General features: G+C 39.0%; 1 protein-coding gene across 3 annotated transcripts in view; it reads left to right on the top strand.

Moving 5' to 3' along the window:
• The window catches only part of ABCD2 (ATP binding cassette subfamily D member 2), a 42,632-nt gene extending 26,229 nt beyond the window's left edge, over positions 1 to 16,403 (top strand). For all 3 annotated transcript variants that reach the window (XM_072147121.1, XM_072147122.1, XM_072147120.1), the window contains exons 5-10: positions 2,267 to 2,361; positions 7,566 to 7,711; positions 8,281 to 8,426; positions 9,469 to 9,553; positions 12,971 to 13,096; positions 14,619 to 16,403. In XM_072147121.1, the coding sequence (XP_072003222.1) occupies positions 2,267 to 2,361; positions 7,566 to 7,711; positions 8,281 to 8,426; positions 9,469 to 9,553; positions 12,971 to 13,096; positions 14,619 to 14,829 (809 nt within the window). In that variant the 3' untranslated portion in view covers positions 14,830 to 16,403. The remainder of the gene's footprint in view (positions 1 to 2,266; positions 2,362 to 7,565; positions 7,712 to 8,280; positions 8,427 to 9,468; positions 9,554 to 12,970; positions 13,097 to 14,618) is intronic.
• The last annotated feature ends 1,523 nt before the right edge of the window (positions 16,404 to 17,926 follow it).

The following is a 17,926-nucleotide window of genomic DNA, read 5'->3' as shown; positions in this document are numbered from 1 at the left end:
GCTGCTAATTTTCCAGTAGGGAAGTTCCACTAAAAGATGCCACGGTAAAGAAACACACATTTGGGGACACATTTACTTAGAAAGACGGAAACTTCACTAAAATTTTCTTTCTGTGTATAATGCAGTTATGGCATTTCTGTTGTGCAGCTAGTTGTCAAGTAATTCAGCAGCAGTAAAGATTAAACTTGTCCTTTTAAAGAGGACCTGTAACCCCTAAAAATGGCACTCGGAGTTGCTTACTAAAATAAGCAGTTCCTAGTGCTGAAACAAATGCAGCAGTGTTACAAAGCTAGCGTTATCATAAACCTCCGATAACGCTAACAAATACTGCTGTGCTGAACACCGCTCTCAAAGCGGTCCGGCATATACATGAGGGAGCGGTCCCAGGCTCATGTGGCAGTCACGTAAGGCTTCAATAAAAGACCCAAAATTTCAAGTGTTTGGAGCGTGGCTGGACCGTGGATTTTTGCTGTCACAATTCTTTGTATACCCCAGCAGAGGGGTGGCCCGTGCCTCACTCAACACTTAAGGAGCAAGGTGAGCTGGTTCCTCCAAATCTTTTATTACCTCATGCGGCAGTCACCACCCCTAATCCCGCCCCCCTCATGAATACGCTTTGAGAGCAGTCTGGCATTTCTAGTGTACAGCGCAGCAGTGTTCGTTAGCATTATTGGAGGTTTCCATTAATGCTAGCATTGTAACACTGCTGCATTTGTTTTAGCACTAGGAGCTGCTTACTTTAGTGCTGTTTTTTTGAGGGTGACAGGTCCTCTTTAAAACAGATGAAAATGTCAATTTTGAGAAACTGATCAGTCGTGTGAGTATAGCCTTACTTGTTTTTTTTTTAGTAGCTACTCAACACAGAAATGTAAAATACTGGTATTTCCTACATGCTGCTGATCTGCTCCATGACACACTGAAGTGTCAGACTCCCTTTAAATCACTAAACTATGCCCTATATTTCTTAAAATGAAATGTTCATACTGCCAATGCTGACTAAATGTCCAGCCAGTTTGGGCTGATTCTTTAATAGGTCAGGGATTCAGTCTGCTACAATTTTTTTCCTTTGGAAAATGAAAGGAATTTAGCATCCAGAAATAAAATCTAATAACTTTATTTAAGACATATAGGAAATTCAAAATCCAAGTTCCCTACAAAAAAGCATAATTTTAGTGATCCCATAACTGAGAGCATGTAACAAAGTTGAAAAATGCAAGCAATTTTGGATGTGTCCTAAATGAATTAGTTTACATTAACGAGCATTTGCCTGTGCATCGGATGTATGTTTCAAACCTCTAGAAGTACTAGGAGGGCTGATCTACACACTTGCAGTGTTTCCTATTGTAATAAATTATTAGGAACTCTTTCACCTAACATGTTTTAATGTGCTGCTTAGTAGCTGACATTGCTGCCAGCAATTGACATGTCTACATTTGCACCCCCTATAGTTATAGTGATTAAAGGTAACCTCTGAACTTCTTTTACCCCACTAAACTAGCAGCACCCTCAGGTAGGGTGTGATATATCCTTTCTAGCAGGGTCGTAACTAGGAGAGGCAGGGTCCCTTAGCAGACTTCTGAATGGGTTCCCCTACCCCTACTCACACATTATGCACTGATATATACATTAATACACTTACACATATCTGTCCCAGTAGCTGCTGACCACATGGGGGAAGTAAATGGCAGGAATTAGAGATGAGGCATCTCTAGTCCTAGTTGTTCTGCTGTCTTCTCCCTCTTCTTCTCCCTCTCTCCCAACATTTCTTCTCTGAGCTGATGATTCATGCTGTGTACTGAGGAAGATGTGCACTGTTATATACATATTATGCTGTACAGTGTGCAGGACAACATGTATATAATGGTGCGCATCCTCTGCATTAGGCTTGTGGTTCAGTGAGCTACAGAACGGAGATACATGTAGCAAAAGATAAAGATGAGAATTTACCTGCCCATAACTCCATTTCTGTAGATTACAAAGCCAGAAGCCTGATGTGTTTTGAAAGCTAAAATTCTCTTCTTTAGTTCATATCTCCTGATAAGGCTGAGCCTGCAGATATTAGGGAATCTATCTAATTTTATTGAATGCATATGTGGTAGGTGGTTTGCTCAACTAACTACTTCATGTTTTATACTAGTTTGAAAGGCCTTGTAAAGAGACGGTGACATCTGAAGTCTTCATAATTGATGTCTACTATATTGATAGGCTATTGCTGCAAATTTATAAAGAAATGTGTTATTATTTTTGTTAAATTATTTTATAACAGGTAAAGTTATTGATGTAGATCATGGGATCATCTGTGAGAATGTTCCAATCATTACCCCAAATGGAGATATTGTGGTTTCTAAGCTAAATATAAAAGTAAGTAAAGCTGCACAGTAGTAATGTGCAGTATTTATTTTTTATGATAATATGTATAAACAAATCTAATGCAGAAAGCATCACTCCGTCTAATTCAAATATTCACATGTGGATACAATGCAACGTTTCAGCTAACTCAATGTAACCATTCTCAAGCAATGCAAAACAGTGTCACAAGGAGGGCTTAAATGGCGCCAGCAATAACATAAGAAATGTGTAAACAAACTTACAATATACATTTACACATATATGTCCCACAAAGTATATCAGTTCATAGCAATATGCACGTGTAAAAAAGTGTAGATACATAAAATAAGTTAAGATTATCCGAGTGACATTCACCACACAGCGCCAGCATAACAATGTTTGTAAACGCGCATGCCTAGAGGTTCCATAGCAACCGCCAAGCAGAATGTATCTGTAAGGATAAAAATCCATAACATCACTGGTTCCACATCATAATCCAACAAGAAAAGACCTTACTTGTCTACAATCGAGGTGTGACTCAGAGTAATGCGTATTTGACTCTGCTATCGCTTGCAAATGGTCCACCACGCTTACTGATGTGATCTCTGGATAATCTTGGATAAGCGGAGGACCGGTACGTGAATGTAACACATGTATGAGTACAGCTCAACATTTAGTCTCCAGGGAACCAACAAGAAAACCTCCTGATCCGAGTGACAAAAGTGTTTCAAGTACATGTCCGCTCAGAAATGGTCATCTAATAGGCTTATAGAATACAAGTAGTATTCAACCCCCTGCAGATTTAGCAGGTTTGATAAGAAGCAAATAAGTTACAGCCTTCAAACTTCAAACAAGAGCAGGATTTATTAACAGATGCATAAATCTTACAAACCACAAAGTTATGTTGCTCAGTTAAATTTTAATAAATTTTAAACATAAAAGTGTGGGTCAATTACTATTCAACCCCTCAAACCAGAATTCTGTTTGGTTCCCCTAAAGTATTAAGAAGTAGTTCAGGCACAAAGAACAATGAGCTTCACATGCATGAAAATTGCAGTAAAAACAGTTGACTGTGGTCTTTTTTATGACAATGAATCAGTGACGATCATAAATCTTGACCAATATGTTTTCGGTGCGTCCCCAAAGACATGTATATAGCGTTTTTCACATATGTGACTTGCATAAGTCCAACATTCTGCGAGTTTCACAAGCATTAAAAAAACTCATTTATCAGAAAAAGACCATTGAATATAATGGCCCACATTTTTGAAAACTGTCTGTACTATGTGCAGTGTGCCTTTGGAGTTTGCCTTTGGTGCACTTTGTTAATACTGCAGAATTGTGGCGCACGTCAGTAATAAATGTGGCGCAAACTGTGACTAAGCACTAACACACTTTATAAATACATCTGCAAGCAGTTTGCACGTTCTTTCGGTGAAGAGTCAGACTTAAAACTGGTGCAAATACTGTAATTAATGTGGTTCCATGAGCGAGTGTTCAATACAAGTCCTACATGTCAGAAACACATGAAGTACGTGCGTGTAAGAGGGGCCTATTGCACTGTTCTAGTTTGAAAGACACCAGTGTACACCAGTTCTGTAAAATTCATTTGGAATATCAGAGTCGGTTAAAAATATCATTTTTTAAGTATTTGTATTTTGTTTGTAATCTGTAATACAATTCTACACCGTTGTAAAAATATCATAATCGACTGTATTGATACTTTTTTGTATGTATTTTTTTTAAACTATAAAACCAATAAGAATAAGTTTGATTTAAAAAAAAAAAAAATAAAAAAAAAAATATATATATATATCAATCATAATGTGTAAAGATAAAATTGCTTTGAAAAGATTGTGGCGATGGAATCTTTCATGCTCCATTGCATGAAAATTATAAAGCAGCTAAATTTTACCTAAAAGAAAACAATTGTTAAGGAGTTACTTGTTTCTTTATCGCTCAAAATGCCTAACATTAAGGCTACATTCACACGAACGTACGGGGGACGTATATACGGCGTATATATGCCCCCCATACACTTCAATGGCCTTGCGGCGCCATACACGTGCGGCACCATATTGTTCCGTAGCCCGCAGAAAGAGCGTACATGGCCTATCTTTATACGGGATACCGTCCTGTGCGCTGTGTATTCCTATGGAGAGGGGCGGGGGTAAGCAGCGCTCACCTCCTCCTCTCCCTGGTGCCGCTGTGTGCCCGCCGTGCTACGATACGCCGGTTAAAGGCAGTGTGAATGCGCCCTGAAAATAAGCTTAAATATGTGTAAATTATATCCTACAGAGCTGTATTGGCGCACATTTGCTTACCCAGTTACCGGAGTTCATAGAACTAAGTCAGACTAGTCAGACTAATGCACTGTGCCACGATTCACTAAAATTGTGCGCATGAATGTTTCGCACATTCCTCACATTCCTCCTCAGGTCCGACATAGTTCACCATCTTTTTAATGGTGGATCTAAGTGCTTGGGCTTGCGACACAATTTAAAAGTTAAATCCCATGCTCAGTCTGAACCAGTCAGACCGCACGCCCCCCCCAATTAGTGTCACATGGAAGCCAAAAAAAGTGTCACATGCGACACAATCGCAACGCACCTGTCACTAAAATACCTGTGCAAGCCATTTTACCATTGAAGAACCGGCACAGTTTGAAAAAAGTGCGTCGCAAAGCAGTGCAAACTCTTAGTAAATGTGGCCCATTCATTCTGTTTTATTTATATATCTGTCATAGTTTTTTCAGATTATCAAGTAGCAATTAATATGCTTTAATATAAGAGAAAGAAAAACAGTGTGCACTTCATATACAATCTGTTTCTCTGTATAATGTTCTTGTTGTGAAATTATGTGGTTCATTTACTAAGGGTCCATTTTCGTCGGGTTTTTCCGACGGTTTCCGATTTGCGCCGCATTTAAAAGGGCTTTTTGACGCACGCAATCAGATTGTGTCGCATCGGCGCCGTCTTGCATGCGGCACAAATCGGGGGGCGCAGACGTCGGACAACCCGACTGATTCGGACAAACCGTGGAATTTAAAAAGGAAATTGTGTCGCAACATCAGCACTTACATACACCGGGAAGAAGATGGTGAACTCCGATGGACCTCAGCGGGGGAAGCGACACATGCAGGAAATTGGACAACACGTGGCGGGGATAGCGACGGGAGGGGTAAGTAAATGTGCCCCTATGTGTTAGCTTAGTAAAGATCTGAACCTTTAAAATGTTTCACATTTGATGCAATTAAAAAGATTTGAGGGTATTTTGTGAAAATTTTGGCTAAGCCTCTCGCTTGGATGTTGGTTTTCACCTTACTACTCTTCTATGGATGCCATTATTTCCTAGTCTATGTCCATTGTTTGAATCATGCATCATAGGGAAACAGAGAACCAAATCCCATACGTCTATGCCCATTACATATGTTATTAAAGAAATTGCTTAGAAAACAGAATTCTAATTCCTAACATATCAGTTCAGTTGCGAGCACTCAGGCAAGTGTTTATGTAGCAATTGTCTAGAACATTCTATTTCCAAAATCAGTGGGCGTAGTAATGACATAGTCACTACATGCAATTAAAGACAATTACAGTACTTTCCTTGTAATTTACATTTAGACGTTAGCTGTTTCTAATCAATGCACTAATTACTATTTAATTTGCAAAACTATTCATTTAGGTAATTTCAGAATGGAGTCTTAAAATGAAATTTAAATTTTCAGTTGTGGATGTGCACTTTTACCTTTTATGGAATAAAACAGACAGCATGGTGCTGTTGGGTATTTAACTCTTTAACGACCTGGCCCTTTTTAGTTTTTTCACTTCCATTTTTCACTCCCCACCTTTACAAATTTTTACTTTTTTATTTTTTCACGTAAAGAGCTCTGTGATGGCTTGTTTTCTGCATAACAAATTGCACTCCATAGTGATGGTATTTAATTTTCCATGTCGTGTACTGGGAAGCAGGAAAAAAATTCCAAATACAGTGAAAATGGTGAAAAAAAGCATTTGCGCCGTTTTTTGGTTTGGATTTTACGGATTTCAATGTGCTCCCAAAATGACACATATAGTTTATTCTTTGGGTTGGTGCGATCATGGAGATACCAAATTTGTATAGGTTTTATAATGTTTTCGTACATTTACAAAAGTTAAAACCTGTACAAAAGTTTTTTATTTTTTTATTTTGCCATCTTCTGGCGCTAATAACTTTTTCATACTTCGGTGTACGGAGCTGTGGGTGGTGTAATTTTTGCGACTTTTGATGGCGTTTTCATTGCTATCATTTTTAGGACTGTGCTACCTTTTGATCACTTTTTGATTTTTTTAATATACAGTATGGCAGTATATGGGGATTTTCCTCCTCACTCATTACAATGTGCTGATAGCACATTGTAATGATTGGGTTAATACAAGTCAGCCTCGGGTCTTCGGAAGATGGATCGCGCGCTCCCCGATGACGTTACGGGGAGCGCCGATCCACGGCAAAATGGCGGCCCCATCTTTTTGAATTCGCCAGCAGCATTTCGGGCGGCGATCGGCGGGAAAACAACCGCGATCGGTGCTAGCACCATTCGGTGGGTGTTACCGGTAGGTCTTGCAATTTGCAGGTAGTAGATGCAGTATATCCAATACACATATTCTGATCTCTGAAGAAAGTCAGGTGTCAATCTCAGGTGTCAGTGTTAGATATCAAATATGTCATTATATGATCTATGACTCCAACTTCTGACCATGTCCTAAACTGACAATCCAACCACCTCCTACCATTAGATGGACAATCCCTCGTACAAAAGTAATGAGCAGTTCTTTTGAATATGGTGACTAAAGAAATTTCTTTAGTGGTCAAAATAATTTTTTGTGTTAGTACTATCCATTTAGAGGCCTAGTTGATTCAGCAAGTGAATTGTTAGGCACTCCTTAGTGGGTTCCAACTTCCATGGCCACTGTCCTGCCATCAGGACTGTTCCCCATGTCCCAGCACTGTATCAGGCACTGAGACAGGAGACAGGTGGTCGTGCCAGGCTGCCGGATGTTCCCAGAGCGGAGCTGTCGTGCTCCTGTAAATAAACAGGGGCATGGCTCTAACAGACTGAGGCGCGGGGCACCGGAAATGCTGGAGGAGAGGAATAAAGGTTTATTTTTTTAAAAGCCCTCCCCAGCCCACCTGCTAAATGTTTATAATATTTGGATAACCCCTTTAACAGTATTTCTCACTTTGACTTTTCTACTTAGGTAAAGGAAGGAATGCATCTTCTCATCACTGGTCCCAATGGTTGTGGAAAAAGTTCTTTATTCAGAATTTTAGGGGGTTTGTGGCCGGTGTACGAAGGTGTATTGTATAAACCTCCACCAGAAAAGATGTTTTATATACCCCAAAGGTGGGTCTTACTTTAGTTTTACTAATATTGCTTGGAAATTTAGTTTGGGGGTAATGAAAAAGGTACTTTATTGAAATTATTATAATATTAAAATATTATGTCAGGCTGATTGTATTATGCTTTCTATAAATAAATATTCAATACCGTATATCAGAAGTCTACAAATATATACATATATATATATATATATTCACTCAAGTATAAGCCTAGTTTTTCAGCACAAAAAATGTGCTGAAAAACCCTAACTCGGCTTATACTCAAGTCAAGGAAAAAAACAAAAAGTGAACTCACCTTCTGACGCTCCCCGGCATCCATCGCGGCTCCGACATCAGGTCCTGGTCTGTCACAGTCTTTGTGAGGTCAGCCACATCGGCACACACTATAATATCAGTAACCTGGTAAGAACACTGTTGAAATACACTGAACACTAATTAAGCTATTTGGTAATGTTTAAAATCCCCAAAAGATCAGTGCAGTTTAATGTTGTGTTCTTATGTGTAGGAATAGCCATTTACATCACCTAGCAATTTATATATGTTATTACATGTATAACCAACCATATTTTTCAGGCCATATATGTCAATTGGAACATTGAGGGACCAAGTAATCTATCCTGACTCAGTGGATGATATGCATGAAAAAGGATATCAAGATGAAGATCTTGAGCGTATTCTTGATATTGTACATCTGAATCATATTGTGCAAAGAGAAGGAGGTACATGTTTTCCTATCTTCCAATAAATGTGTCCAGTGCTCATGAGCTCTCTCCATATAGGCTTAAAGGAAATCTACCATTTGTTTTTATGAATTGTGAACTAAACATACCTTGAGAATGATGTAGTTACACTGATGCAGAAACATATCTTGTTTAAACACTGATCCGAGTGGTTTTGCTCCAAAAACAATTATAACATTCAGCTTGTGAAAGCTGGGTTCATACTGGCTGCTGTGTTTCACAGAGCTTCCTGAACTGTCCAGACAGGACTTATCAACCTGAGCTGGATGACTCGTAAACAGCAGCTGGTGGATGGTGCAGTGATCGATTACTTCTGAATGTCAGGGACAACACAGTGATGATGTATTCTGCTTATGCTGGCCAGGACAAGGCTGGACAAGTGCATAATTAGGATGAGTAGAAGCGCCGGGGCAGCCAAAGGAGCGACTGAGCTTTATTATCATAATTCTATAATTGGTTTTTTTTTTTCAGAAAAACCACTCAGATCAGGGATTAAACAAGATATGTTTCTACATCAGTTTAGCTACAGCATTCTCAAAAATGCTTGGTTTACAATGCATGAAAACAAACGGTAGATTTCCTTTAATTTCATTGTGACTTAAATGTATGTCAGGTGTTGTCAAGTCAGGTGTTTTTTTTAATGCTCCTCTGTTGTGACATGAATGTTGCACACTAGTTATGACTTCCTATAAATCTGTCCAATACTGGTGGCAGAAACCACTTTTTGAGTGCCAGTTAATAGAATAATTAATTCTGCCTCCCTAAAGCTAAAGGATCTGGGGAAATGGACTATGCTCCTGGGCATTTGTGACCCACAGCTCTAGACACAGGGGCCATAACAAATATGGGATAGTAATATGAAAATGTAGAGACATGAACAAAAATGAGAAGATAAAATATGGAGTAAATCAATATTTACTTATGAGTTACATTCTTCATCAAGTGAGATTGGCTTAAAGCAATAGGTATGAAGAGTGTTATTATGAATATATGGCTAAATTCGTATAATCTTTATATACAGGTTGGGATGCTATCTCAGACTGGAAAGATGTTTTGTCAGGAGGCGAGAAGCAAAGGATGGGTATGGCACGGATGTTCTACCACAAGTAAGAGTAATATGTTGCTTTTAGCACATTTATTACAAGAAATACACAATGGTTAATATATAATATGGGTAATGGTTTAATATTTAATAATAAAATATCAGGTCTGTGCACCACTTAAGTATGAGTGGTTATAGATGTATGTCATAGACCAGGTTACCTTCAGACCAGAAATGTTTTTTCAAGACATGTGTACGATCTGCATTGGGGTTGAATATGGTAAAACCTTGTAACCTTGTTACATTCTTGTCTATATAATAGAAAAAGGATATTGTAATGATCATATTGTTGTTTATGTAAGAAACATAACACCCAGTATTGGAAGTGTTATCTGAAAATATAAAATATTTAAATAGGAAAAAAGACACGTGGAAGAAAATAGTTTTTATTTATTTTTACCTTGTTGGATATGTCAGGTGGATTTTTGATGTGTTCTTTCAACATAGGGTTAAGACATACGGTATCCTACTGTGGGCTCCTATCCATCCTTTCCCCCTGAAGCGGGGGTAGAAGTGAACATTGGCAGCAGCCATTCATTGACTGCTCCTCTTTATATGGACAGTTACATCACTGGAGATATTCCCTAACTCATAGAGTCGTCCAGGAATGAATGCAAAAAAGTTGCATCTGCCCCTATAGGCTATTATGGCATATACATCACTCTACAGCTGGAAGAAGGATGGGAAAAGGCAGCTTGCTACCTTTTTTCAACCCAGTGTCTCCTGCTGAACGCACTATATTCTGAGCAGGCGGAGGCAAAGAGCATCCCTCCATTTGCCAGTATAGGTATATGGACATGTTCAGCAATGTTTTGCGCTGGGAGCTGTCCTGGCGTAAACTATGAACCTATCTAAAAAATGAGACAGGAACATAGCCAAAAGATTGCCAGCTTTGTGCACCCGATTTATGCCCTGATTAATCATAAATGTGTCATTAGCTTGTAGCCATTTTCCCTTTTGTAGTGGAAACGGAGAATTGGAATGGATATTGAAGCACCCTGTACATTCTGGCTCATGCAGTTAATAATAATAATAATAATCTTTATTTAAATAGCTCCATCATATTCTGTAGCGCTTTACAAATCATAGAGGACATAAAATAAGACATTCAGGAGTACAAACAGCATATGGAACAATAGCAGTGAGGGCCCTGCTCGTAAGCTTAAATTCTATGAGGATAAAGGGGGTGACACAAGAGGTATAGCAGTTTGTATAATGGTCCAGCCATTCTTTATAAGAGAATCAAGTAAAATAAACTGTATAAATATAAATTCTGTGGCTTGAACCAGTCATCAGCCGCCATCTTATATACAAAGTCCAAAGCAATTGGCACTGCAGAGAAGTCTGGAGCTTAGTATCTGGTGTTTGCCGGATAACAGACGAGAGCAGGACACAGGATGGGTTAGTAAAGAGAGTTGAAGTTTAATGCGGTTATCAAGTGTTATAGGCTTGCCTAAAGAGAGGGAATTTAAAAGTTATCAAAATACATGTAAACTACCAGGGCCGTTATCCTACCACATAAAAATGACACAGTGCTATTACTAAATCTGTTATATTTTGTATCTTTAAAGCGTTAAGTATTTGTCATCTCATAAGTGCCATTGTAGATAAATCAGACTTATATAAAATATTGAAAACATAAATGAAGAAAGTGATTACACTTATAAAAAAAGCACATGATTTAGAATTCCATAGGGTATGCAAATGAATAGATAACCTAAGTATTGCTGCAAGTAATTAAGTGATCACTACTTATATTCTGTAGAAAAACTAAGATTACACCTTACATCATCAATGAGATCGGCCATATAATCTTCAGATAAAATAAGGTGCCGGGCAGAAAACAACCAGCTTCCTTTGGGTAGTGATGCCCCCATGGTGGCAAAAAGGACACAATTTTTACCCTGGTTATTTGGGGCCTGTGGATGCACTTTAACATTTACTGTTAGGGTTTTTCTAAGCAAAGTGTGAGGTGGTTGCTAAAATGGATTGTCTTGGTTATTTTTTTTCTAAACCCTTAACCCCCTGCGGGAAGACGACCCTGCGGGAAGACGTTCTATAACGTCCCGCTTCTGGCACCGGCTCATGAACGGAGTTGGCACCAGAAGCAGTGGCTGTCAGCTGTATATTACAGCTGACCCCGCACTCTATCACCCGCAAGTGACCGGGGCGTGTAAGGGTCTTCCCCCTATGGATCGGATCCCCCGTGTCGCTTACCGGGCAACCCCGAGGTCTGCCAAGTGCCCCCGTGCTGCCTGACATCTTCTGCAGTCAGACCTCTTCAGGGTCTGACTGTAAGCTGTCTGGACATGCGTCTACAATGAATAAGTATTGTACAGTAGAGCAGTGTTCAATGGAAAGTAAGATACAATAGTCGGCACTGCTCACACTGCAGTGTGAATTCCCATTCAACAGGCATATAGCGGAAAACTGGCATATGTGCCACCTCTGTAGTTTTAGGTGTGTATCATTCAGGGAGCAAGACTATTCCAGGGTGCACATCTAACAAGTAATATCAATCTGATATAAAAGTAATAATTCAGTAATAATTCAGAGTAATGTTCAGTAAACTTCTTTTATTGTTGCAGAGGAAACAGGACAGAGAGAGGTTTGACCTGTATATTTTTAGTTTTTCGATCCTATGTATTTTTCACAAGATATTCCATCGCAAACTTTTTTTTTTGTTTATTGTTATCTCATATGTAGCCCATGATGTTAAACCCTTGGGGAACATTTACACTATATGATCACCAAAAGTACCTACTGCATTCCCTGCATAATACTCATGTCTGCTGTGTTTCCTGAGTTATCACCTGATTCCAGATGTTTTTTAAGAAAAGGTTGCACAAAAGTGGCAAATGTCGGCGCAAGAACACATCCAGTCACCACTAGGCATAGGCTTGGAGTAGATTGGGAGCTTTGTGCAACTTTTTGACAAAAAGTCACAATAAAACTTATGAAGCTTAACTTCTGATATGCCAGATGTATCGAACAATAACATACGGCTGACCAACAGAAAAGCCAGAAAAAGGCAAGGGCACTCTCAGACTATCTAGTACTCTATAGTGTGAAAGTAGAAGAAAGTAGTGGTTGTAAACCATTTATACCTTTTCTTGCATGGAAACAACCCTGCAACATGGTAGGAGAAGGAGCTTTATACTCTATGGCCTCTAACTGGTTAACCAGAGCAAGTAGCCTACCCTGGAGGATGCAGGTACATGGTTATAGCATGTGACTACATTTACTTATTTGAAGCAATTTGCTCTATTTAATTTTTTTTTTTACTTTTTTGACTCCTTTGAAGACATTTTTCATGTTTCAAAGCTTTATACATTTTGAAATGTGTCCTTGAGTATGATATACAGTAATGAGATTCCCATGTGAGCAAAATTTTTACATGCATTTTGTTTCCTCACGATAGGCCTCAATATGCATTGCTAGATGAGTGCACAAGTGCTGTGAGCATAGATGTGGAAGGAAAGATATTTCAAGCTGCAAAGGATGCTGGGATAAGCCTCCTCTCCATTACTCACCGTCCATCTCTTTGGTAAGTAATATTTTTTTAGTGGATTGGCTTGTTACCAAAACTATTGGTGCTGCAATGTATGCAAAAGCATAAACCGATGGAGTATACCCAGGCCCAGGACTTCTCTGTATGAGGAGATTAGTACTTTAGATAATACTTTATAAATAGTTAAATGTGGGAGCAACAGGGAAGTTCTTCCAGCTCCACCAACTCAGTCTTAAGAAAATGAAACCGTTGGAATTTTTGATTTCTTGAGAATGATGCAGGACACATTCAAGTATGGAGCGTCACCTACTACTGGATTGAGAGAATTGGATAACTTAAAGGCAGTTAAATGTCCTATTCTATTGGCCTTAGGATTTGTAGTGTACAATATAAAAAAAACCTGATCCACTAACTTACCCAGGTCACAATGATTAATATTTAGATCATTGTGCTAACCTTTTATCTGTATAAGATTTACCTGTGATTTTTGGGCTTAAGTAATATTGACATATTGCAAGGTTTTTAAAGAGGAAACGATTTACTCCTTTTCACTACTGGAAGAGAATAGTGCTGCAATGATAACGTGGTATGTCAGTATGATTGACCCTTTACCACTACAGCTAGTGATTGGCTGTTGTGGTCACACATCAACAAATTGTGTAGTTCCTAGAGTTCAGTAGACAGAGACCAGCAGGCGACCAGAAGAGCATTGGCCTTGGAGCAGCAGTGGAATATTCCTTTTGTTAAATTATACCTTAGTAGGAAGTTTTTAAGGTTTTATGGTTTTTGAAAACCCCGATAAGAAGTAGCCCTAGATGTCATTGCTGATTAAGGCAAATGGCAAAAATATTAAGTTTAAGAGTATGGGAGAAAGCTGATGAAATTGATGTGGTAAAGTAAATACTTTTCAGATACCCTGTTGAATATAATTCATTTGAATAATATGAGGGATTGCTAGAGCGTCTCTAAAAAGGCACTCACTTAACTTCAAACCAAAAAGCATACAAAAAAGATGAAATATCAGTCAAGTACAACCAGTGAAATCAAATTAAATTCAAATGAAATTAAAACAGATACAGATGCAAATACCTTCTCATCCGCATCCCCCCATCCCCCCTTTCCAGACTGACCACATGCAGGGAGCCAGGTAATGTGAATCAAACTATTATAAACTACTGAAATTAGTCAGAATCAGCATATCATATACTATTGGAACCTGCCATCAGCTAAAAATCACATTCATGTTGACAGGTGCGCTTTTAAAAGTTTATGAATCCAGAGGGCCGCCAGGAAAAAAAATCAGAAATAAAAAAATGTAATCCATCTATTATTTGTTTTTGTATTTCCACTACTGTTTGCATGCTCTCCATGAGTTGTATATGAAGTGTGTAAAATAAAGTTGTGTTATTGGATTAGGAAATAATATAGCGGGTGTGGATATATTCAGTTATGATGAGAAAGAATAAATAAAATAAATATAAATGTTTTATTTGACTTTTTGTTTCTATGGTGAATGGAATAATTTTTCTCACAATATGCGTTCATTGTATTTGTACAGGAAATACCACACTCATCTGTTGCAGTTTGATGGAGAAGGTGGATGGCGGTTTGAACAACTGGATACCGCTACACGTTTATCACTAAGTGAAGAAAAACAAAGACTTGAGTCTCAGCTTGCTGGAATACCTAAAATGCAGCTGAGGTTGAATGAACTGTGTAAAATCCTAGGAGAGGACTCTGTGCTTAAAACTGTTTGTGAAGATGAGTAGCTATTTTTAGGTGTCAATCTTCACTCTGTATATTTTTTACAAGAGTTTACAAAGATCAAAGACCATGATGTATTTTGTAATGAATGTGCTCCGTGCATGGGATGAGATATGGGTCTGAGTTGAATGGATGAATGAATAAATAAATGACTAAATATAGAGAACAATAATATACTTACAAATAAGAGGTAACAAATGTATCACATTTATGGAATGTATTTTATGGTGAAGACAACCATTCTGTTGATGGCGATAAGGGGACGTTTAATTAATGTAAACCATTTGCCTCTGTTTCATTATCATCCTGTAATTCAGCATTCTTCCTGAAGAAGACTGTAAGTGAATATGCATTGAAGTTTCACTTCACGCCTGGAATCAACCATTTTCTGCTGCTAGCTTCAAGTAAGCTGGGCTGGACTAGCCCACAAGAGTATCAGATGATTGTCTAGTAGTCTAGTTGGTCATTGGTCTGATATAAAATGGGCCCAAAAATCCAGCAAAGCGAAATTTTACTTGGAGCCAATTACTTGCCACTAAGGGTTTTTTTTTTTATCAATTATAAATACCATATTAGACTATTTAAATGATATTTTATTTGTGTGCAATTAAATGGATGTGATATGATATTTATTACTAGAGGGTGGAAAAATCAAAGTCTAAGGGCTCTTTCACATTGCCTTTGGTGCTCAGCATCAGTTGCGCATATTTTGCGTTGTGTCTACATTTTTCTTCTCTTTTGTCTCCGTGGCCACAAACAATAACTGAAGGTTTAACATTGCTTTGAAAACATCACACCTGGTTTTTCAGCCTCATCAGTGAAATAAAAAATGGATGTTTCATCAGTTTTTTTGTGGACCCATAGACCTTTATTGCGTTTTATGATCCACATCTGTGAGAAAATAGGACATGTTTCATGCATTTTTTCCAATGGATCAGTGAAAATACAAACCAATGCAAAAACACCCATAGAAATCAACAGCTTTGTGAGCCATCCGTGGAAATCTCTGGAACTCCGGATATGAAAACCAAAGCCAATGTGAAAGATACCCTAATAGTGATGAAATGAGCCAGTGAGGAAAGTTGGCCAAATTTGACAGCAGCATTAAACAATCATTAAATCTTTACAGGTTGTGTAATGTGATTATTGAGCTGAAGTATACTTATAGGAACAGTATTATTTGAAAAGGTAGTGCTTTAATTGACTCTAAAATTTGACATTTTGCCAATCTTAATATATTATGTAGTTTTATTTTGTCTTCACCTGTTCTACATTTTCTGACATGTTTTACCTGTAGGTCTGTCACTGCCCTTAATATTGCTGGAAGGAAAAGCAGCCCATTGGTTTTCAAACTTACAACCATTACTGCTATTGTTGCCCTTTCCGAGTAGAATATTTTAGCCTTCGAATCAGGAAATGTTATAGTGAGTTATGTATTGGTGAACATACAAAACTATAAATTGGGTTTCATGATACAGTGGGTATGGAAAGTATTAAGACCATTAAATTTTTTTACTTTGCTTCATTGCAGCAAATTGGATCAAAAAATTAAAAAAAAATTGCACATTAAAGGGCACCTACCACCACAAATCTACCTATAAAGGTAGATCGGGTGGTAGGTGAATCAATGGGACGTGAGGATAGCCCTTTTAAGGGGTAATCCTCACGTCCCCGCACTGTTTTATAAACTTTTATTACTTATATATGTTAATTTACTTATGCGGCTACCGGGGCGTGGAGTAGCCGCATCTGAGGTTACACGAGGCGGCTACTCCACGCCCCGGTAGCCACATTACCCCTCCTACTCACCATGTTCGGCGCGCAGCTGCTCGTAGCTGCGCGCCCTCGTCCGCCGATCCTGCCGTCTGCGCATGCGCAGAACAGCAGGCCCGCGCCTGCGCAGCCCCGGCTTCAGAGCAGTGACCGCGCAGGTGCGGGCCTGCTGTTCTGCGCAAGCGCAGACGGCAGGATCGGCGGACGAGGGCGCGCAGCTACGAGCAGCTGCGCGCCGAACATGGTGAGTAGGAGGGGTAATGTGGCTACCGGGGCGTGGAGTAGCCGCCTCGTGTAACCTCAGATGCGGCTACTCCACGCCCCGGTAGCCGCATAAGTAAATTAACATATATAAGTAATAAAAGTTTATAAAACAGTGCGGGGACGTGAGGATTACCCCTTAAAAGGGCTATCCTCACGTCCCATTGATTCACCTACCACCCGATCTACCTTTATAGGTAGATTTGTGGTGGTAGGTTTCCTTTAATGCACATTCTGCACCCCATCTTGCAAAAAAAACAGAAGTGTAGATATTTTACTAATTTATTAAACAAGAAAAACTGAAATATTACATGGTCATAAGTATTCAGCCCATCTACTCAGTATTTAGTAGAGGAACCTTTTCAGCTAGTACAACCATAAGTCTTATTGGGAATAATGCAACAAGTTTCTCACACCTGGATTTGGGGATTTGCTATTCTTCCCTGCAGATCCTCTCCAGTTCCCTCAGCATGGATGGTGAATGTTGGTGGAAGCCATTTTCAAGACTCTCCAGATGCTTATTTGGGTTTAGGTCAGGGCTGTGGCTGGGCCTGTCAAGAATGGTAACAGAGTTGTTCTGAAGCCACAGCTTTGTTATTTAACTGTGTGCTAAGGGTCATTGTCTTGTTGGAAGGTGAACCTGCGGCCCAGTCTAAGGTCCTGAACACTGGAAGAGGTTTTGATCCAGGATATCTTTATACTTGGCCACATTAATCTCTCTTTCAATTGCAACCTGTTGTCCTGTCCTTGTAGCTGAAAAACACCCCCATAGCATGATGCTGCTACCACCATGTTTCACTGTTGGATTTGGCAGGTGATGAGCAGTGCCTTGTTTTCTCCACACATACCTCTTAGAATTAACAGCAACAAGTTCAGTCTTTGTCTTATTGATCAGAGAATCTTATTTCTAGTCTGGGAGTCCTTTAAATGTGGTTTTTGTTGTAGAGAGCGGTAGTGGAACTTTCTCCCATCTCCTTACTGCATCTCTGTAGCTGAGCCACAGTGATCTTGGGGTTCTTTTTTTTTTTACCTCTCTCACCACGATTGCTTAGTTTAGCTGGATGTCCA

The sequence above is a fragment of the Engystomops pustulosus genome, chromosome 4, assembly GCF_040894005.1.
Source record: "Engystomops pustulosus chromosome 4, aEngPut4.maternal, whole genome shotgun sequence".
Taxonomy (NCBI): Eukaryota; Metazoa; Chordata; class Amphibia; order Anura; family Leptodactylidae; genus Engystomops; species Engystomops pustulosus.
Note: the sequence above shows the minus strand (reverse complement) of the source record. Positions and strands in the feature narration are given on the sequence as shown.